Source organism: Misgurnus anguillicaudatus, chromosome 1 (assembly GCF_027580225.2).
Source record: "Misgurnus anguillicaudatus chromosome 1, ASM2758022v2, whole genome shotgun sequence".
Taxonomy (NCBI): Eukaryota; Metazoa; Chordata; class Actinopteri; order Cypriniformes; family Cobitidae; genus Misgurnus; species Misgurnus anguillicaudatus.
In genome coordinates, this window is record NC_073337.2 from 23,033,914 (window position 1) to 23,056,656 (window position 22,743).

General features: G+C 36.9%; 1 protein-coding gene across 1 annotated transcript in view; it reads right to left on the bottom strand.

The window, feature by feature from the left end:
* The window catches only part of col7a1l (collagen type VII alpha 1-like), a 103,360-nt gene that overhangs the window by 33,145 nt on the left and 47,472 nt on the right, over window positions 1-22,743 (bottom strand). Inside the window, exons 25-68 of the mRNA XM_073868386.1 lie at window positions 22,371-22,558; window positions 22,069-22,146; window positions 21,965-21,982; window positions 21,845-21,871; window positions 19,300-19,368; window positions 18,653-18,733; window positions 18,505-18,531; window positions 18,105-18,149; window positions 14,862-14,930; window positions 14,624-14,719; window positions 14,498-14,524; window positions 14,360-14,413; window positions 14,167-14,238; window positions 13,915-13,974; window positions 13,497-13,523; window positions 13,369-13,413; window positions 13,005-13,040; window positions 11,106-11,150; window positions 10,313-10,348; window positions 10,021-10,056; window positions 9,906-9,938; window positions 8,867-8,938; window positions 8,706-8,765; window positions 8,387-8,422; window positions 7,474-7,554; window positions 7,250-7,285; window positions 6,863-6,907; window positions 6,564-6,635; window positions 5,234-5,269; window positions 5,004-5,033; window positions 4,217-4,258; window positions 4,071-4,133; window positions 3,947-3,985; window positions 3,631-3,690; window positions 3,497-3,529; window positions 2,710-2,766; window positions 1,666-1,710; window positions 1,550-1,585; window positions 1,417-1,443; window positions 850-918; window positions 692-754; window positions 445-462; window positions 172-198; window positions 52-90 (exon numbers count right to left, since the gene is read on the bottom strand). Of these exons, the coding sequence (XP_073724487.1) occupies window positions 52-90; window positions 172-198; window positions 445-462; window positions 692-754; window positions 850-918; window positions 1,417-1,443; window positions 1,550-1,585; window positions 1,666-1,710; window positions 2,710-2,766; window positions 3,497-3,529; window positions 3,631-3,690; window positions 3,947-3,985; window positions 4,071-4,133; window positions 4,217-4,258; window positions 5,004-5,033; window positions 5,234-5,269; window positions 6,564-6,635; window positions 6,863-6,907; window positions 7,250-7,285; window positions 7,474-7,554; window positions 8,387-8,422; window positions 8,706-8,765; window positions 8,867-8,938; window positions 9,906-9,938; window positions 10,021-10,056; window positions 10,313-10,348; window positions 11,106-11,150; window positions 13,005-13,040; window positions 13,369-13,413; window positions 13,497-13,523; window positions 13,915-13,974; window positions 14,167-14,238; window positions 14,360-14,413; window positions 14,498-14,524; window positions 14,624-14,719; window positions 14,862-14,930; window positions 18,105-18,149; window positions 18,505-18,531; window positions 18,653-18,733; window positions 19,300-19,368; window positions 21,845-21,871; window positions 21,965-21,982; window positions 22,069-22,146; window positions 22,371-22,558 (2,255 nt within the window). The remainder of the gene's footprint in view (window positions 1-51; window positions 91-171; window positions 199-444; window positions 463-691; window positions 755-849; window positions 919-1,416; window positions 1,444-1,549; window positions 1,586-1,665; window positions 1,711-2,709; window positions 2,767-3,496; window positions 3,530-3,630; window positions 3,691-3,946; window positions 3,986-4,070; window positions 4,134-4,216; window positions 4,259-5,003; window positions 5,034-5,233; window positions 5,270-6,563; window positions 6,636-6,862; window positions 6,908-7,249; window positions 7,286-7,473; window positions 7,555-8,386; window positions 8,423-8,705; window positions 8,766-8,866; window positions 8,939-9,905; window positions 9,939-10,020; window positions 10,057-10,312; window positions 10,349-11,105; window positions 11,151-13,004; window positions 13,041-13,368; window positions 13,414-13,496; window positions 13,524-13,914; window positions 13,975-14,166; window positions 14,239-14,359; window positions 14,414-14,497; window positions 14,525-14,623; window positions 14,720-14,861; window positions 14,931-18,104; window positions 18,150-18,504; window positions 18,532-18,652; window positions 18,734-19,299; window positions 19,369-21,844; window positions 21,872-21,964; window positions 21,983-22,068; window positions 22,147-22,370; window positions 22,559-22,743) is intronic.

A 22,743-nucleotide genomic window follows, 5' to 3' on the forward strand; every position in this document is an offset into this window, starting at 1 on the left:
TTGTAATGAAGTCAATGATGTATTATGTAAGCAGTTGGTAACCATAAAGACCTTCATTTCAACAGCTCTCCCGGGTGGGCCAGCATCACCCTGTTAAATAAAGCAATAACAAAAATAATTTCTTATAAAACCTAAATGTAGGATGATAATGCACGCAGGAAACTGTGATACCTTCTCTCCATTTTCTCCTTTCTCTCCCTGCCAACGAAAAAAGAAAAATAGATGTTGACTACTTATTGCCACATGTTGCACTACTGTTGGTGCTATATTGTATCTATATTGTGTCTGTCTTATTAATCACTTACTGCTGCTACCATTATTCTGTAAAATTGTCACATGTTGCAATACGGTCGGTATTGAATATGGTTGAATAAGTTGAGTTAATATGGTTAAAATGAGCTTGAAGTAAGAAACATTATTTATAAAGATTGTTGGAAATCTTACCTTCATTCCATTTGGACCCTGCACACATGCGCACGCACGCCCGCACGCACGCGCACGCACGCACGCACGCACGCACGCACACACACACACACACACACACACACACACACACACACACGAGCTGATCTTAGATAAAATTCTCAAATAATTTGTATCCAAATGTCTAAATGGTCTCCAATGTAAGTTATTTTATAATTGTTTAATAAAGCAGCTAGTAACAGTAATCTCCTGTCAGTCACACACTAACCGTTGCTCCTGGAGGTCCCATTGGGATGGGAAACAACTTTTTTATGTCCTCGGTTGACATACCCTGGAGTCAAACACAAGTATAAATCATCAAGAGTTACATGCATTCACCAAAAATAAAGATACAAGCTATGTCTAAGCCCAAAATAAAGCATTTACCTCTTGGAGTACAATTGGAGGACCTGGCAAGCCTGGAGATCCAGGTTCTCCTTTTTTACCTTCATTTCCCTTAAGTATATAACACAACATAAAAAACTTAATGGCTTGAATAAATAATTTCACTATTTTAAAGTATAAACACAATTGCATCTATGAGAAACATTGGATCACTATGGGGGTTTCCTGGACAGGGCTTATCGTAGTCCCAGACTAAAATGCATGTTTGAGCTGCCTTCATTTAAAGAGCACCTACAAAAATGTACGGTATGTGGAAAATAATGTGTTTTTTTAACCATAAACCACGCAAACACATTGTATTATACCAAATACACAAAATAACGGGTTTTTTTAGCAATGAAACAGGTGCACTTTAAAAACACTGTGCACTGACATATCTTAATTTACATAAGTGACATTGTTTTATCTTAAGATGCACACAAGTACTGTTTTTATAAGGTATGTTTGTTAAAACTACTTAAATGTCCTAATATAACCTGGAAAATTCTGGATTAATCTGAACCCTGTCCGGGAAACCGACCTGATGTGTATTATTTCAAGATGTCTTACATTTGTACCAGGATCGCCCTTTTCACCCTGTGCATTAAAGGAACAGTGATGTAAGCTAAATGCTATGTCATTTTTAAAATAATGGCAGAAATATTATAATAATGTAATAAATTAATTTGTTGTATTTTCCAACCTTTTCGCCTTCATCACCCTTTGGTCCTTGTTCTCCCTAAAGATTTTCAAACAGAGTTTTGTAAAAAAAAAAAAACTTAAGTGCATTCAAAAACAAACACAAAATATTACACTTACATCTTTTCCAGCTGTCCCCCGCTTTCCGTCAACACCAGGTTTGCCCTATGAGACAAGAACAAATATAAAAGTAAAATAAAAGAATTAAAGGGACACTCCACTTTTTTAAAAAAATAGGCTCATTTTCCAGCTCCCCTAGAGTTGAACATTTGATTCTTACCTTTTTGGAATCCATTCAGCTGATCTTTGGGTCAGGGGCTAACACTTTTAGCATAGCTTAGCACAATCCATTGAATCTGATTAGACCATAAGCATCGCGCTCAAAAATAACCAAAGAGTTTTTTTTTTTTAACTTGACTCTTCTGTAGTTACATCGTGTAGTAAGACCGACGGAAAATTAAAAGTTGCTTTCTTCTAGGCAGATACGGCTAGGAACTATACTCTCATTCTGACGTAATAATCAAAGACTTTGCTGCTGGCTGCAGGAGGCGCAATGATATTACGCAGCGCCTGAAAATTGTCCCCTGAGTAACTTTCAATAGCAGGGGACTATTTTCGGGCACTGTGTATTATCACTGAGCCACCTGCAGCCATGATTATTACTATTTTCCGTTGGTCTTGGCACACAATGTAACTGGTTATTTTTTAGCGCAATGCTAATGGTCTAATTAGATTCAATAGATTGTGCTAAGCTATGCTAAAAGTGGTACTGCCAGATTCGGAGATCAGCTGAATGGATTCCAAAATGGTAAAACTCAAATGTTTAATTCTAGGGGAGCTGGAAAATGAGCATATTTTCAAAAAAGTGGAGTGTCCCTTTAATCACTTCACATTGAAAAAAATTATTCATTCAATTTACTACATTTTTTTAAGGTAATTGGTTGCAATCAATTTATTTAAGCTACATTTAAACAAAAAACTTTGGAATACAACACAAAACAAAAAAACTTTTGTTTATATACTTTTGTTTATTATACTTTATATTTTACTTTTGTAAAATATCTATACCACGACTTGCCTTGAGATTGGGTTGGTGTATGTGTGTGTGTGCACATTTAGCCTGCTGGAAATATTTCTATACAAAACATAAAGGACATTACTCACAGGTGTTCCAGGTAAACCAGGCATACCAGTAATCCCAGCACGACCAGGGTCTCCTTTCTATTCAAAGAAACAGATTCAAAGCTCCAACCACACAATTTAAAGGCGGAGTCCATGATGTTTGAAAGCCAATGTTGATATTTGAAATCACCTAAACAAACACGCCCCTACCCCAATAGAATCTGGACCTTCTGTTGATAGACCCGCCCCACACATACGCAACCCGGCATTTGATTTGATTTGATTGGCTATAAGTGTGTTTTGGTAGTCGGCCCGTCTCCTTTTCCAACGCGTTTTTCAAACATCGTGGACTCCGCCTTTAAGATAACAGACTGTCCCTTAATCAGTGGTTCTCAAACTGGGGGGCACGAGATGATGCCAGGGGGCCATTATGACATTTTTCTGACAGCTTAGAAAAATATAGCTACCAGCCAACAGCACTAGATTCATTCATTTAATATGTTTAGTTTAATTCAAATTCTAAGTTTGAGATTTTTTTTATGTCATGAATTTTCTTTTGGGGGGGCATCAAGGGATGCACCCTACACAATGCTTTAAACTGCTTTAACATAAACCAAAGATGACATTTAAGAAAGTGTGAATAAATTAGATTACAATTTGACGGTTTTAAGAGACTCTTCAGCAGACATAATGTTTTTAAAGCATTTGAATACTACACTGCAGCGTCAAACCCTGTAATTCACTTAATGTCACTGTGATTTCAAACATGAATCATATGCTACAGTGAGATTTACTTGTTATAAGCATGAATAAAAATTTTATTACTCACCAACCCAGGTTCCCCTTTTTGTCCTGGTTCACCCTGCATACAAATACAGTACATTTTAACTTTAAATTAAATTAAATTAAATTAAAAACCCAAATTGCATATGAAGGGGAATCTGAAACAGGACATAGTCCAACCTTCGATCCAGGCTTTCCTGGTAAACCATCCAGACCATCTCGTCCTGTACCAGATCCTGACTGGAACAAAAAGAAAATTGAACTACATAAACCCTACGTATTTACATTACTGTTTTTCATCCAGTATAATGGTCTGAAACCAGTTTACTGGTCATGTGATTTAAACTGATCAATCATCATTGATGTTGACTGCTCCATGCAAAACAGCAATTACATAGGCCTACAACGAACTATATTTCATAATAATGACCATACGTGTTATTCATTTTTTGAATACACAATAGTTTGTATATGTGGACGCGAGTATGTGTCTTACCGGTGAATTCCCTGGTGGTCCAGGTTTACCTTCAGGACCCTGAGACAACAGCAAAAAATACAGTATATGAAATCTATTTTGCTTTAATGGGTCAATGTTGAAGAAATGTGGAAGTGTCACTCACAGGCAATCCAGGTTTGCCCGTCTCTCCACGGAGTCCAGGAAGCCCTGGTTCACCCGGTTCACCCTTTTAACATAAAACACACACAACTTAGGCTGCCAGCTGGGTTTTATGCGACCTGTAAAACTTATATATTAATATTACAGCACCTTAATAGCCCTCGTAAGGATGGTGTTGTCTGACATGGTCAACTAGGAAGAAAGATTTGTAAGAATTTGCAGACACTGACAATATATATATATATATATATATATATATATATATATATATATATATATAATATATCAGTGGGGGCTCGTGACTTCTCATCCGAGGGGCGCAAATTCAAAATATGTGTTCGGAGTGTCATGGGTGTTGCTTGTGTTTTCAAAATATGTGTTTGTTGTGTCATGTGAACCATGTGCATCACGTGTTTTGTCAAAATAAATGCCTGCTGCATACGCGTCAAAACCGTTTATGATAAAAGAGGCGCTCACGTTCACCAAATTCCTTGCAAAACACTCCCTTAACAGTAAACTCTGATTACACATGAGATTATGTGAGTATCTGGCAACCGCGAGCATCTCTTTTATCATAAACCCTTTAGACGCGTCTGCAGCAGACACTTATTTTGACAAGACACGTGATGCACATAGGTTCACTCGACGCGCCGAACACATATTTTGAAATTACGAACCACACACATGACGGGCTACATACATGTTGTGACGAACTTCGCATCAAGCTCCCTCGAAAAAAGAAGTCACCGGCAGCCACTGATATAATGTATATATCTGTATATATATACAGACTTTGCATTGATATCAGCCCCTTGACAAAACAATTTTGTAACAGGCATACATTTGAATAGACCAGATGAATATTACGAGTAAATCAATATTCGTTATATAAAACGACTGGTTACAGTTCCCAGGAAGGACACCAAAAATCACTCACCTGAGAACCTCCTGGTGGTCCTGGCTTTCCCTGAAAAATTACAGATTTTAAAAATCATAAGCAAAACATAAAATGTTAATATTTTTTGTTTTAACATGACATCACAAAGATAGTAGGACAAACCCATTAAATATTGAATTTATAAATAATATTGAATGCTGAAATATAGAAAATAGTAATATAAATAAAATATGTCTAATAAATAAAAATTCATAATCATAGCAGCATACCGGCTCACCCTTCTCGCCTTTTAATCCTTCAGGACCCTGAAAAACAAGCGTCAAAGAAGTAAGTCTGTTGTCCAAATTTCTGTACTACACACTACAGTGTGTGCTGGTGCTTAACTTTTTAAGTGCAGTATCACTTTAAACAGGTCAATATGTTACATGCCTGCTATGATGAGCATGCACACAAATAATTACATCTTATATATACAGTATGCATTTGTTTATATATTTCTATATAGTTTTTGTTTCTTTTCTTAAATAAAAGCAACTAAAAATGAAATGAACAAAGAGTTGTTTCAATCTATTAACAGCTTTAACTCATTCCCCGCCAGCCATTTTTTGAAAAATTGAGTTTAAAATTAGTAAATAATGTTTTGGCTTCATTTTTTCATAAATTGGGTAACTAGTGGATAATCATGGTATTGCAGATTAACAGAAATTCTTCAGAAACACTTTTTTTATGCAAATTTTCTCTTAATTGATGAGATAACTCGACAATGGCGGGGAAAGAGTTAATACTCATAATTTCATTTAAACTATTACATTTAACAAAGCAAACTTTCTCCAAGAAGCGCTTTATCTTACTGGGTTTCACATAATTCTGGTTGCACTGTAAAAACTTTAACTGTAGTTATGCAGCTGTTTGCCAGTAACTTACTGTATATTTAAATTGATGTTTTTTACAGTTTGTTCAAAATTAAATGAACATTAAACATTAACAAGTCCTTTTCTTTACAGAATTAAACTAAAATAAAAGCATCATGCAAAGCATGCTGGGAACCAGAAATTCTGTTTTTTCCTGCAGATTTTGGTTCCCAGAATGCTTTGCATGAGGCTGTTATTTTATTTTTATTTTGTAAAGACAAAGACTTGTTAATATTTAATGTTTATTTTACTTTGAACAAACTGATGCCAGTAAATAAAATAATTTAACATAACAGCTGCCAGTAATACTGTCATTTCTACAGATTTTTTTTTAAAGTGTGGAAATCACCGGGTTAAAGGGATAGTTCACCCATAAAATTAAAAGTCTCACTCTAATGTTTTAAAATTACATTTTTTCCAAGATCCAATCAGAGGCCCCATTGACTTCCATAGTATTCTTTATTCCTACTATTAAAGTCACTGGGGCCTTTGATCGGTTTGGCTACAATCCTTTCCTCAATATATCTTCCTTTGTGTTCAGCAAAACAAAGAAATTTGTAGCAACATAAAAGTGAGTAAATGATGAGAGAATTAAAATTTTTGTGTCAACTATCCCTTTAAAAAAATCTGTTTGACAAAAAAATCCTTTGTTATTCTAACAGATATAAAGTACAATGGGGCTGCTCACCGGTAACCCTAATTTCCCAGGCTCTCCTTGCACACCAGAGTCACCTGGTCGCCCTGGAAGGCCGAGAGGGCCCTGATGATAGAGATGAAGACAATTAAAATACAGACTTTATGCTTTGAGTTTCAAATGCACCCAATGTTTCGATAGAAAGAAGATATACGATTGGATTAAGTAGTAAGGTTTTACAAAGAGAAACGCATGACATATCAGACGAAAAATGTATAACCAAAAACGTTAACAAAGACAGTTTAGAGAACGGTGGAGGATGTGATTTAAAGATCTTTGAATCACTATTGTACCTTGAGACCTCTCTCTCCGGGCTCTCCTGGTGAACCAGACTCCCCCTTTAAAAAAAAACGTAATCATTTTACCATACAGTATATGTGTGTGTTTTGTGGGAGCTCAAATGCAAAACCCTCTAAGTAAGTGCGTATGTCATGTTTTCTTGTAAATTAGCATTTTTTTTATCAGACTCTTAAATTCTGCCAACGGTATCAAACCGGTATTTCTGAATGACCTGAGGCAGGGTTTTAGCAGATTAGACTCGAAAGTATTTAACGAGCGTTTGATACGTGCCGAGAGCATTCGATTAATATCATCATCTCATTTTTGACGGAGGTGGCGTTTAGCCGCTTTTGCATCTGAGCTCCTCATATGAATCTCCTTGGATTTATTTAGAGTCTCACCCTTGGTCCCATCTCTCCTTTCATTCCTGGCAAGCCCTGAAATCCATTAAAGCATAAATTTAATTAAATGTGAATCAAGCAGTAATTAAAAAGCAAACAATGGTGGATCTATGATCCTTAAAAAAAATGAAACGCTCGGATACAAAGCACAGCCGCATTCTCATACATATATATTACAGTATCACACACACACTTCTTGTATCAGTTGCTCTCGATTTACTTACATCTTTACCTCTTAGTCCTGAAGATCCCGGGTTGCCTGGGAAACCTATTTCCCCTTTCTCTCCTTTGGAGCCATCGCTACCCTGGACACAATCAAAAAAGTGATCAAATGAATTTCAATGAGATTATATCTTTTATTTTTTTCTACGCGCCAAAGATTCACAATTACTTTTGCAGTCTTATGAATTTCATGGGTGTATTTACAATAGGCAACAACAGTGATCAAGTGTAGCTCAAACTGTAGAGCATTGCATTAGCATTGCAAAAAGACATGGGTTTGATTCCTGGTAAACACACATACTGATAAAATGTTTAACTGTCTTGAACAAACTGTTAGTCGCTTGATTAAAGAGCACCTATTATGCCCATATTTACAAGATGTTAAATAATTCTCAAGTGTGCCTAGAATGTGTCTGTGAAGTTTGAGCTGAAAATACCCCACAGATGATTTATTATAGCAAGTCCAAAATGCCCCTATTTGGGGGGGAGCAAAAGCGCTGTTTTCACGTGTGTACCTTTAAATGCAAATGAGCTACAGTTACTCACTCCCTTACCAACATACATTGAGCACTTTCTCTTAAAAATAGATCTGATTCTTGTGAATACAGTCTAAGACATTCGTATCTTTTGTCCAATTTGCACTACAATGTGCTAACAAATGTGGAAAATCAATTGGGTAAAATTAAAAACTCAGTCAGTGGCTGTGGGCGGGGCTTTGTTTGTGTGACATACCATTAACAAGAGAATCAATACAACATGTCTAATGAGACTGCTTTGGTTTAATAGGGATTAAAATGAACAAGAGGATGGATTTATTTCATTTTTGGGTTTTACCTTGTAAAAGAGGATTTTGCATAATATGTGCCCTTTAAGGAATTTAACTGTAAACTGGGCAAAACAAGTGAAAATACTTACTTTAGAGCCGGGTTTCCCTGATAATCCCACGTTACCCTGTTTATAAAAACATAAGATTGATTAAATAGGAAGACTCATGTGTAAATGTGTTAATCACAAATAATTTTAACAAATTACCCATCTAGACAGTATCAGTCAATGGCAATATTTTTGTGCAAGTTTATTTCATAGGGTGATGGCGAAACATCATGCTTTAGACTAACATAAAATTTGAAGGATGAAATAAACCATGCACCTGTACCTTACCAACTTTTCTATCACCTACCTGTATATTAAACGCTTCGCTCCGTAATCTATAAACCTCATAAACCCCACTCACCCGTTCTCCGCTCTCTCCTTTAGGGCCAGGCTGCCCGGGGATCCCAAACCCAGGGTTGCCCTTCAAAAAACCCAAATACAACACACCAGTACATTTAGATAGGCAGCTTATCAATGAAGTCATCCAACTGGACATTCATATTCAAAAGCACAAACACACACCTTTTCACCTTTTCCTCCCTGATCTCCTTTGATCCCTTGCAGTCCAGGTGGCCCAACAGGCCCAGTGTCACCCTTTTACATCCAGCAAAAGAAAAAACATCAGAAAACACTCAAAATATCTCTGCTGATAAGCTTATCTTTAAACTGTGAATATCAAATCATACAATGTGAACCAGCCAACAAATGTTAGAAGTTTGTGCCTTAGGGCAAATCTGTCAATTTTTTGCCGTTATCTCAATAAGGCCCAAGGGCAGCTATTTTCAATCGGGCAACAACACTTAAAAAAAGTTAATTCAACTTAAAATGTTTTGAAACAACTTTTTGAGTAAACACATTTTTTTTAAAGTTGAATTAATTCAAAATTTGTTGAAAAAACTCAGAAAAAGGCAACTAGTTGAAAAATTTAGCATTTACTTCACACAAGCGCAGCCATGTTGTCATGGGAACGTTAGGAAGTGACGTAATTATGCCACGTGAACATCAAAGCTGCAAATAGTTTTTGCAAGTTCAGGCAGTTTTTGCAAGTTCCTACAATTTTATTGCATAAAATTGCATAAATATCCCACTTATTCCATCGCATTTTTTAAGAAAACGTGCCGCAAGATCAAGGATTTTTGCCTGCTGCAACAATCACAAAAAACAGCGTTTTTCTGGAAGGACTGTCTTATACCATTTCTAGTTTGTTGGAGTCACACTAAAGCCAATTGGGCTTCTTCTGTTCATTTTTATTCAATGTCACCTCAAAACTTTTAATGTAATGCACCATCACACATTTTGCCCAGCAATGTTTTGGGACTTGAAACAAGTTTGGCCTCTTTTATCCCTGACAAGCAGACCAGAGGGAGCTTTTGGTTTCATAGCAATGCTTGTGGCGCTAATTAACCGTGTTTAAAGTTGTCCAAGAGATTGTTTTTATCAATGCAGATGAGGAGAACCCAAGAGGACGCTTACAAATAAACTAAACACTGTGCGTAGACAGCACCGCCCTAAAATTACTGTAAGTAGCTGGTGCAGACGTTGGACATCTTGAACATCTTACCCTCGCACCCTTCTTCCCTTGAGGACCGAGAATCTGTGAAGTGTGAGAGGAAATATTAGTAATAGTATGAAAATAAAATCTGTTAGATCAGAGTTTGAGGGATTATCTGTTTTACCCCTTTCGCTGGGTCACCGGGAGCGCCACGCTGCCCCTATGAATCATACATAGCATAGTCCCAGATAAATATATACGACTGACACATAAATGCACACAGTTGAAACGCACACGTCTGAATAAAAACTGCCAATTTAAAGTTTAAATGTTGGGTGGTTTCAACATAAGGTTGGACAAACCCAACAGATGGGCTGAATTAACTAAAACACATCATCCTTATTTTGGTGTCCATTTAGTTTTGGCAGCAGTAGCATACAGATACCAAACATGACTGAAAAATATTTAAGAGTCACCTCATCTCCCTTTGGTCCAACAGCTCCCGGTAAGCCCTAAAGTAAAAAAAAAGAGTAATCTTACTTTTCAATCACCACAAAAATGATAAAATTAGTATTCAACAAATAACTTGGTGCTTTGACTCAGAAGGGTTTCTCTCTCCAAATGTGCTATCACGCTTTAGTGTTTCCGAGTGAAGTGAAGGATAATGAGTAGCTGAATCATTTGAGAGGTCTCCTTGATCTCCCCTCCAAAGGCTGGAGTTTAATAATGAGTGCATACGTCTGAGAAAGTCTGATATTTCAGAAACGGACAGACAGAGGTAAAGCTATAAGGACAGATGATACTTTAAGGAACCTAATGATTATCGGCACAACTTTCTCCCATTTGCTTTCTCTGGCTGTCTTTCTCCATCTCATTAGATTGAAACTCAGCTTAGGTGTTTCTCTTTTTAATCGGGTCAATAAGGTGGATCCGGATCATGTTGGAGTCCATCACCGGCCAGAGATAAGAGTAGAGGGGGTTTTCTCTTTCTTAATCGACTCTTTTAATTTCCCCAGAGATCTCCAAGCTCATTCTTGCCCTTAATAAAACTTTAACAGCATCGTACAGAAGAGTTTGAGAAGATAACAAACCAATAACGTTTTGATCGGATTTGACAGACGTTATAAAACGCTCATGTGTTGGAAAAAGTGGTTCGATTTGAATTTATTAACTGGCTCATTAACATCTGCCCTACTCCTGCAGTTGTTTTTTATATTTATATAGTTGGTTATATGTATGAAGGAAAATAGACAAAGGTTTTGAACTTACTGCAATTCCTGCAGGCCCAATCGGCCCGATTTCTCCACGTTCACCCTGTCAAACAAAACAGGATTTAGATTGAGGGAGTTAATACTTAAAGAGAGAAAGCTGTTGAATTAAACAGCAGTAAGAGCTCAGATGCAAAAAGTCCATCTGACATGTTTTCTTGTAAAAAGCATTTTTATCAGGCTCTTATGTTTAGGTTCAATTATTTGACTTTAAAGGCGGGGTGCATGATTTTTGAAAAACACTTTGGAAAAGGGAATCGAGCTGACTACCAAAACACACTTGTAGCCAATCAGCAGTAAGGGGCGTGTCTATTAACCAACATCATTGCCTGGGTTATGTATGTGTGGGGCGGGTCTATCAAATGAAAGTCCAGATTCTATTAGGGTAGGGGCGTGTTTGTTTAGGTGATTTTAAATATCAACATTGGCTTTCAGAGATCATGCACCCCGCCTTTAATGGCAACGAAAAGGTTTTTAGTCAGTAATTGAAATGCCTTACTTTGACAAATGTCATTTCATTGGTATTTAATAAATTCAATACTGTCCTTTCTGAATAAAGGTAAAAGGCTTAAACATTCGGTCAATATTCAGTTTACCAATTATATTAGGATAAATAAAATCCTTTAACCTGATAAGGAACACTGTGCCATACGTGAGGCTGCATAAACGTCATTGTAACTTTGAAGCATTAAATCTTCAAAATATACGGTCATGCAGCACATCGTTGTAAAGCTTAGACTTTCGGGATTCCATTAAGCGCAAACACAAAGCATAATATCATTTTTAGCTGTCATTAAACTGTAATCTATTTGTTAGTTACCTGAACCGGGCGGCGCCAATTTAGGATATTTACTTACCTTCAAAATCTTCCCTTTATCCGCTTCGGTGAAATTGTCCAAAACAAATTATTCATAAATCCCCAAAAGTCCAAGGAAATGGAATATCCAAGCCTTTTAATCCAAAACGATTTGTTCATCTCACAATCTTGACATTTCTGACCGAATTATGATATAAATACTGTATATAATTAGTTCACTAACGGACATTCGTTCGAATCTCACTTTTTATTCATGATTTATAATGAATATATTCGGATGTCACGTTTATTGTGCAACGTCTGAGGAACAAATATGCCCCATTGTGGAATTTCAGCCGTTCCATAAGAGGCTACCCAGGTAAAAAAAAAACCTTGACGTACGCATGCCCTCAATCATCCAATTCTTCTTCCGTGCACTTCGCTGAAAAATCGACATATGGCATTTAACGGATTCTGCAATCTGTATTTTTGAATAGCCTCAGGCTGAGATTAAGCCAATTTGAAGTGAAAGTATTTGATGAACATATAATACGTGTTGAGAGCATTCAATTAACCCTTTCCACACCATTGATGAGTTAAAGCGTAAATTAAAAGAAAACGCTTCCATGCCAATGACGAGTTTTCTGGCAATCCGTATTTTCGCTATTATCCACTAGGTGGTGCTCTTACCCAACTTATAAAACCTGGAAGTATTCCCTTAGGACAAACAGTTCAAACTCTGTGTATGTTTTGATCATCGCTTTGAATCTGATCTCTATCAAAAGTTCTTCACAAAAATGCAATTATCTCAGTTTTTGCTCAAAATTTAGTATTTTTGAAAAAAATAAAAGAAGTTGATAAAAAAGTGAACAAATAAAGGTAGGATGAAAGTTTTTTTGAAAGCAGGGGGTCTGTTCTTTCATTTGAAATATTGTGTGTTTAAATATTTAAAGAAGAAAATGTTTTGGAAGGCATTAAACATTTGTAAAAAATCATAAAAAATGCTGGCGGGGAAAGAGTTAATATCATTATCTTATTTTTGACAGAGGTGGCGTTTAGCAGCTTTTGCATCTGAGCTCTTCATATACTGAAGTACAACCGTACCTTAACTCCTTGATCTCCTTTAGGACCTCTTTTCCCCTAAACACAGACACACAACCAAACATCATTGCCATCATAAATTACTTAATATTTAGCAAAATAAAAACTGAATTGATTAGACACATTACATACACTCTAACAAAAGTTAGATAGTGTCCACTTTTCTACCTAAAAGGTGAATATTGGTACCTCGAAGGTACACATCGGTATAGAAGTAAATATTAGGACCTTTTTAAAAGGTACCAACTTTTGCACCTTTTTTCTGAGAGTGTAATGGCTGTGAATGGTTCACACTGAATTCACAGCCCACCTTCACAGATAAAAAATGAAACATATACTAGTTTTTTCATATAGTAGTTCAACATACCCGAGGGCCTATGACTCCCTGGGCACCTTGGATTCCCGGCTCACCCTGTGGATAAATGAAGTACAAATACGTTTTTACACATTACTCGAGACAAGTGTGTATCATTCATCTCTATTGATGTTACATACCTTTGAGCCTTGTAGTCCAGCATCACCCTGAAAATACATGAACACTAATCTGAATTACATTATTTGATGTTTAGCAGTGCAAAAGGTCATGGGTTCCAACCCAGGAAACACACATACTGATAAAAAATGTATTTATGCACTGTAAGTCACTTTGGATATAAGTGTCTGCCAAATGCATAAAATATTAATTTTATGAACCAGACAGACAGAGAAGTCTTTTTTACAGTGCCACAGCGTTTGCATTTTTTCAACTCACATAAACCATTTTTTTATTATTATATGTGAATATTAGGCTGTGACTAGAAATGCAATTTTAATACAGAAAAAAACAATTCATCTTTAATGAAATGGTACAATGACTGCAAGTCAGGACTGTATCTGTATTAAAATATGGTTTGTGCTGATAAGAAACACATACCTTCTCTCCAGCCGGCCCGGGTGGACCTTGAGCACCTTGAATCCCGATACCGTCCTCTCCCTTTATATGTAACCAAAGAAATTCAATTAAGGAAATCGCTAGCAGTTTTAGCTTTATGCTCTGACGGGTATTTAAAGCACAATAGATGAGCATAGATTTAATTCATGCATGTTAACTTTCTTCAAAAAAAAAAACTTTCATGCCATTGCTAAACTAAATGAAATGGCTTAGTACTCTTTTTTGACTACCCACCTTCTCACCCTTCTGACCAGGCAGACCTGGGACTCCATCAACCCCCACTGGTCCTGGTAAACCCGCTAGACCCTAATGACAAACACATCCACAAGGTATTGGTTCAAGTACAGAGATGATTTTAACATTAAACTACACAGAAAGTATTTTAAACATTAGAAAATTAAAAAAGTAACTAAAACTAAGTACTAACATTATTCCCCTGTTCTCCTTTTTCACCTTTGAGACCTGGTTTTCCACGTGGACCCTGGAGAGAGCGAAAAGCTCAATCATATATTTTATAGGCATATTTTAGGTATTGTAATTGATATTTGTAAAATGGAAGATATACCTTATGGCCAGGTTCCCCAGATTCACCCTGAGAGGAAGAACAATTGCAAAAACAAGTAAAAAAAAATCTCTCAACCACTGCTTGGTGACTACTTTATCTGTGCATACTTCATATGTGCATACTAACCTTCACAGAGAGTCCCGGAGGCCCCATAGGGCCAGGTTGACCCGGCAGCCCTGCTGGGCCTGATACCCCTGGGACACCTGGAGCACCTGGAGGACCCTTTGTACAAGAAATAAAAACACAGATGTTTTTAAAAATTGAGTCAGGTAATTATTTTAATATCTTATAAATTGTAAAGTAAGTGTATTGAGCTATTTGACTTGGGTATTATATAAACTATGTAACAGTATAAGGCCCTTACAGAAGATCCAGGTTCTCCTTTACGTCCTGTAACAACTTCCGTGCCTCCTATTACATATCCAGGCTCTCCCTGCAAAAAAAAAATTAGATATAATACTAAAGGTAATCCACCAGACCAACCCAAGGGATATTATCTAGATCATAACCACAACATCTATATTTGCACTCTCTGAAAAAATGGTCGAAAGACGGACCCAAACTGTCACTGGGGCAGTACCCTTTAATAAGGTCCTAATACGTACCATTTAGGTACAGATATGTATACATTTAGTACCAAAATGTACCTCTGAGGTACTTATATGCACTCTTTGGTATCAATATGTACCACTTAGGTAATAAAATGCACTCTTAAACCCGCTTCACACAGCACTTTTGTCCCAGAAAATTTCCGTAAAATTGGCAGAGAGGCTTCTGTGTGAACACAAACTCGTCCCATAAATGTTCTGGGAGTGCTCCCATAAAGAGGACCTAGTAAACATTCTGTGAATAAGAGGCAGAAACAATGCCACAAGGGGCGTGCCGTAGTGAGGACGCACGTGTCATCATAACAAGAAGTTATGGTTCAGCTCTTTGACACATGGATTTAAACGCAGATCAACATTCACGACAAGAAATGTCGGCAAACTGGACTGAAGCAAAAATTAGGGAGCGCGTCACTATCTGAGCTGAGATCATTTACCAGCAGTGTTGGGGAAAGTTACTTTTAAAAGTAATATATAATATTAAGTTAGTCCCAAAAAGTAACTAATTGTGTTACTTAGTTACTTTTCATGGAAAGTAATGCTTACGTTACATTTAAGTTAGTTTTGCGTAACTTTTTCTTGGCTGAGGCTTGATCTCTTTCAGGCCTTGCAGGTGCTTTTTATGACTGAAAAGTTCGGCATTCAGAAATTGCATATTTCATCTAAACAATTATGCTGAGCTCTGGCCTGCCATCTCAGTTTCTGACTCAAACTGTTAGGCGTGCAATGCATTGAGTGCATAATGTGACTACGTTTATTTTAATCCAGTACATAATTTTTTTAATCAAATTAATGAAACCAAAAAAGTAACTTGCATTACTTTTTTGAAAAAGTAACTCAAATATTAATGTGTACATTTAAAAAGTAATGCATTACTTTTCTCGCTAGTTTAGAAAAGTAATATTATTACATAATGCACGTTACTTGTAATGCGTTACCCCCAACACTGTTCACCAGCATGACAAAACAGTGTATCTCGCGCTCCTAATGATCCTGTCATAAACAAAAATGCAAGTGCGTGGTTTCTCGAGAGAAAAATCACGGACTATTAGCAAACTTCAGATGCTGCGGAAAAAGCCTACCAAATGTAGGACTTTAAATATGTCACGTGTCTGAATGCACGCACAAAAAATTATTGGCACACTGGACAAATCCCGGATGCATTTTCCACAAGGCTTTAAACCGGTTCACGGAACGAAAACCAAAAACTTTTTATGTTTTGCAAGGAACAGAAACAAAACCAGAAACTTTTCAAAATATATATGTTCCGGAACAGACCCGTTTATTTAAAATAATGGTAACCGGTTAACACTGTTATATTTTCGTTCTTTGACAACATTTTTGTGCAATATGACTCGGTGAAGTTCAATTCCGGTCGTCGTTGACTCATTGGAGAAATGAGAAGCAAGTAGCCTACTCAAGGCCAAGTCTCTAATGCTGAATCATAAGACGTAAATATTGTAGGCTACCAAATATCTCAAGATGTTTTTTTTTAATACTAATAAGTGGTGTAACGGATCACAGTTGATCCCTGATCCATACAGATCATGACCCACGGTTCGGCTCGCATGCAATTTGCGGATTAATACGCAAATTTAAATAGGGTGAAAGTTGATCATTTGCACATTTTTCAAAGGCTGATTTGAAACAATTTAACCACAAAAAGGTGCTAAAGTGAGCAATTTTCTGTACGCACACACGCACATGCGGTTGAATGTGTCTGGTCCAACTCCAATCAAATGTGATTATCCCTATGCCCTTCAAAGATCAGAACTCTTGATGTATAAACTTGAGAGAGAGAGTTACGCTACTGTGTCTCATACTGTAGTCCATTAAAATACATTTGGTGAATAAAGCACCAAAAACAAAAATTTTCACAATATGTGGAGCGACTGTTTATGCTGCATCTTCTTCCCGAACCGCCGTTTGGAATTCGTCCTCCATCTGTGTGTGTGCGCGTGTTTAAGTGCACTCAACAAATGTAGGCATGTCAGAATTACAGTTATGACTCTTACATAATGTAGCCTTTTTTAATGTTTGATGACAAGATAGAGACTTAAGTAAAATTATGTAGACTAATAATTTAAGTTTAATGTCCTAATGATCAGCCTACTAATTTGTATGTCCCACGGCTGTCATGGAATGTTATTAACTGGTTCAGGAACTTAATTTCAGGAACATACATTTTAGGGATGAACTGATAACCAGAAATGTTTAAATACTGTTTCTGTTCGGAACAAACCAATTGGGAAAAAAGCCCAGATTTTCCATGATCTCTGTGTGAAAAGGGCTATATTGTACATCTTTAGGTGCAAAAGTGTGCTTTTTGTAAGGGTACCATCCCAGTGACAGCTACAGTAGGGATAATTTTTGTCTGACAGTGTGGGTAAACCTAAACAAAAATCAAATTTGGACATTATGACCTGACCATGAATAGAACAGGTTCTTTTTCTCCAGCAGATTAATTTTAACATCAAAAGATTTAAAGGTGACATAGAATGATTGAACGGAGTATTTATCCTTGTTCTGTGATGTGACATGTAGACAAAAAAGTTTTTGTTTGGGTCTGTAATGCCTTAGAAGCTTCTTAAAAACCTCTCTCAGATAGCTCTATTAGGGTGGGGGATTTTAAACAAGTGGTTTTGCACCTATTTGGCTCCCCCTACTGGCTTAACTTGCAATCTCATTACTGATTGGCTGACTTTGCTGCCAAGTGGAAGGGCAGTTAGATGCCTGTGATGTCATAAGCATCAGTTTTTCAGATTGGGCTGTTTTCTGGCTGACATTTTTAAAAGAGGAATTTCTATGAGACTGAGATGTTTAGCATGTCTAGCACTTTTTGTATGTTTGTGAATGTGGGTAGACTACCATTATTCAACAAAGACAAGGTAAAAATGGTTTTTCATTCTCTGTCCCCTTTAAATGTTAAATCACAGAGTAAATCTTAAAAATTGCATCTCCTGTAGTGTAGCACCAATTGACATCTGAAAGACTTAACTTACTCTCTCTCCTCTCTGCCCTTTTGGTCCAGTATTACCAGGAGGTCCCTTGGATTGCGAAAAAAGCGAGAGAAAGAGTGAGAGAAAAATAAACCTTTACACAGCCCTAATTGTCAAATATAGTAAAGAAGAACATGTTACTGTAGCCTAAAACGTAAGACATTTGATAAAGGAGGGTACACCTCTAAAAGCAAATACTGGGTCATAACCACCCTCATCTGTGAATCACTGAAGCATAATTATAGCTTTCTAGAATCTTCTATTAACACGCAGAACAGGTCTTGACCATGAGGTGCATATTTTATACGAGTAAACTAATTGCCTGAGTTTACCGCAGTAAACTTTAAATATCACCACCTACAGTAGAGTGTGTTTTATATAATGAGATAAAAGACACACTTACCATGTCACCAGAAGTTCCAGCCGGTCCCTGTATTAAAAGAGATCAACTACTTTACAGGTGCAATAATTTTATTTGATAATTTATTTATACTTTGTGTTGTTTACTCTGCTGTAATAAACAAATGTCTGAACTTTGAGTCATCTTTTACCCTTTGTCCAGGAGAACCAGGGGGTCCTGTTCGACCCGGTCTTCCTGGTAACCCCGGAATGCCATCAGTTCCGGGAAGACCCTGGAATTGGGTGCAGAATAATAGGAATAAATCAAGCAAAACAAATCTAACATAGCGCACAATATTACAGTATGTAATCGTTTGATGTTTCTCAAATGTAATCTTCAATGCACATTTTACTTTGAAATCAACCACAGACCAATATGAATCATCTGTATATCACACGCACATTGATACATATCACAAATATAAAACAAGGAGGCATCTGCGACAATGCCTGATCTTGTTAGCAAGGCCTGTCACATTTCATCCGTTATTCAAGAGTGGCTTTGATATGACAAGCGCTTTCATGTGTTTCCTCTCAAAGAGATAACAGAGAGAAAAAAGGCCAGGCACAAATATCACCCAGCACCGAAACAGATCTGCGATAATAATAATTACATTTAATCCTTAAATCTACTAAAACAATATCCGAGTTACAAAAACCATCCCGGCTTTAACAGAACAGCTCGGATTGAATGATAAATGCTGCAGGAGTGTAATTAATAATCACATGCTTGGTTATGTATAAGAATATGATTGTATGGTGGAAGAGCATAAGTTTTTTAGATGTTTTTTGTACTTACCCTCTCACCCTTCTCTCCTTTGGCCTTTAGACTGAATGAGTCATAATGCCCAGGACTTTGCTGCAGTCGCTATGTCATAAGAAACATTAAAAACAGATGATAACACTTTTGATTGGAGATGCAGAAAAGTACCGTAAGAATGATACTACACTTTATGAAAACTATGCAAGCGGGTATGTATACTGTCAGAAAAAAGGTCAAAATATGTACCACAGCTGTCATTGGGCGGTACCCTTTCAAAAAATACAGCTTTGGAGCTCATATTAGTACTTCAGAGACCAAATATATGCATAAACTGTATGTAGGACCTTTTTAAAGGGTACTGCCCCAGTGACAGCTGGGGTACATATTTGAACCTTTTTTGCAACTGTAAATTGTTATGGTTGCTTAAGCAAGCAGTGTTCGAATTCCTATAGCATTGAGGCCCTATAAAGCACAAAAATATATATTAGGGGGGTCCCCTTGATTTTATTAAAGGGGGCATTTTGCAAGACTTTTTTTAAGATGTAAAAAAAGTCTTTGGTATCCCCAGAGTGCATATGTGAAGTTTTAGCTAAAAAAAATCCCCACGGATAATTCATCATAGCATTTTTAAGACTGCCACTTTGTAGGTGTGAGCAAGGTTGGTTTTTGGCTGTTTTTGGGTGTGTCCCTTTCAATGCAAATCAGGTGATGAAATGCAAACACTGATCACCATAATAGTGGTTTGTTGAAATTGAAACTCAATTGTGCTGTCAATTATTTTTCTGTCTCTTTCTCTTTGCACTAAATGACAGTGCTGTGTTGCAGATTAAGGGGGAGTATTATTATAAGATCCCCTTATGACATCACAAGGGGAGCGATTGAAATTTCAATGGCCTATTTTTCACATGCTTGCAGAGAATGGTTACTAAAACTAAGTTACTTGCTTGTTCTTTTTCACATTTTCTAGGTTGATAGAAGCACTGGGGACCCAATTGTATACTTAAACATGAAAAAAGATAATATGTCCCTTTTAAAATTTAAATACTACATGAATTTAAAATTCTAGTGTTGCGCTGCCACAAAGTGATACTGTCCATTATTTGTCCCAATTTCGCAATAAAATAATCCAAAAGATTTCTGTCTGAAATAAATGTAAATTCTCAAGCGCGCCTCACGCTGTTTCTGGGAGGAATTGACAGATTGTTAGATTTAGGGCTTATTTTAATGATCATTAAAATAAGTGCATTGTCTAAAGCGCACTGCGCACGGTCTAAACGGGTGTGTCCAACTCCACATTTGCTAATTTTGACGGGAAAAAATGGTTTGTGCGCCAAGCGAACAGTCTTAAAGGGTTCTTCCTATTCTCGTAATGAGAAATGGGTGTGTTTTGAGCATAACGTCCAATAAACCAATGAGAGTCTCAGCTCTCATCCCCGCCAAGCCGATTCCCTATTAAGATAGCGGAATTTGTAAACTGAAAACTAAATGGAGGGAAAAGACCCCCCTTAAGATTGATGTTAAAAAAATTTGTTGTTTTCATTTGTATTGAAACTGTTTTTGTATTAAAACCTTTAAAAGTCGTTTTCTTTCAGTCATGGAAGTAAAATTAGCAGGCTTTTAATTGATGTAAATGGATAGCCTACATGATCAGTCTAATCTCAATATTTACGAATAGCAAGAAAAGGTTTGTACTGTAAAAAAAAACTTTATTTGTAACAAACAAGAGGTAAAGAATTTACAAACGTGCAAGGAGCTGTTTCAGCGCTCGGACAGCCCCATGGATTTTTAAAAAAGCATTACTTAAAATGTTTCTCATCTCACCATATCCACAGGTACAGAGTCATCATATACAATAAATTTGTGGGGTAGCATTAAAAAAAAAAAACATTTAAAAATAAATTAATGTTTGTATTAGCAAAACATTTAATTATTTACCAGGCTCCATGTGAAGCTGCTCTTTATGCCTTCTAAAGTCTCATAATCGATCCTCATTTATGTCCAAGAGACTCAATAATAATATTTTACATTTTAATCCTTTAATTTTTCATATTTTTTAAATGCTGCGCATCCATGTGTGTGATAAGCAAACGCGCATTGTCATCCCATTTATAGGCGCTCATTAAATAACAAAAACAACATTGTGCCATTGACTTTATACGTTAGACCAGGTTTTTGTTGGTCAATGGCGTAGTCTATTTTAGTTGCCTTAAAATAGCAACGCACCAACAATGCGCCTGAACACACCCAGTTTTCAGACCAGAATGCCCATGGGTGCAAAATTCAGCGCAAATGCATTTGTTATTTAAACAACGTGGCCCTAAATGTGAAAATGATAATTGTGCCGGGTTGAAACTAGCAAAAGACACTTGCGTCGCGCATTGCACCGTGTGTATGATAGGGCCCTTAGGATTGGGTTAGGGGCTTCTCAAACTATTATTTCACACTAATTTGAGGTTAAAAATGTCCGTTGGAGGGGTGTGGGGATTAGCTAAGGGCCATAATTCGAACACTGTAAGCAAGAGAGAAAACAAAGAATAGAAAAGAGAAGAAAGTAATAGCTGTGCGTGCTTTGATAACATACCAGGCCGCCGAGACCAAATCCATCACCCTGAAATAAAGTAATGTGAACCGTGTTTTAGGTGTAGGTACATCAACTAATATCATATGATGAGTAGCACACAGTTACATAATGGCCACTTACCTTCTCTCCTTTCTGACCCTTTAAAAGACAACAGAAATAAAGGTTTAAAAGTGACACCTAAAGGTTCAAGGGGATTATGATGAACATGACAAGGAAACTTTTACCTTGCAGCTAAGCGGACAGGGTCCTTCGGGTTTCAAGAGAGGCTCGGGGTCGCTTGTAGGCGTGTCTAGTTGAGCGGACTACAAGGAACACACAAACAGAAAAATATCTCAGATATCCAGCATACACTGGGAAAATATTCCCCACAATTCCCACACTGTAAAAAATATATGTTGGTTCAACTTAAAAAAGTATGTTACCTGGTTGCCTTAAATTTTGGAGTTATAACAACTCAATATATGTTGTGTCAATTAATATATATATATTTTTTAAGTTCACAGTGCATGTGATTTTAATGGGTCACCTCATCATGCTGTTTGAACTCTGACTGTAAAGCCTCACTGCAGAGACTGCTGATCAACCCTCTCTCGACGGAGGGCAGATCATCGAAGTCACTGGCGAAGAAGATGTTTTTGTAGGTGGTGGGGGAAGCGATTGTCCTCAGCTCCTCAATATCTGCTTGAGCGATTCCGACCACCAGCACACTGACACCTACAAGTTTACGGTATATGGATGCAAGGGCGGAGATTTGGTATGAAGATGGGGTGGGGTGACCAAAAATGCTAATCCTGTCATTGAGTACAAACCTTTATGAGTTTTTTTTATTCTGCTAAACACAAAATAAGATATTTTGATAAATGGTGGTAACCACGTAGTCAACAGCACCCATTGACTTC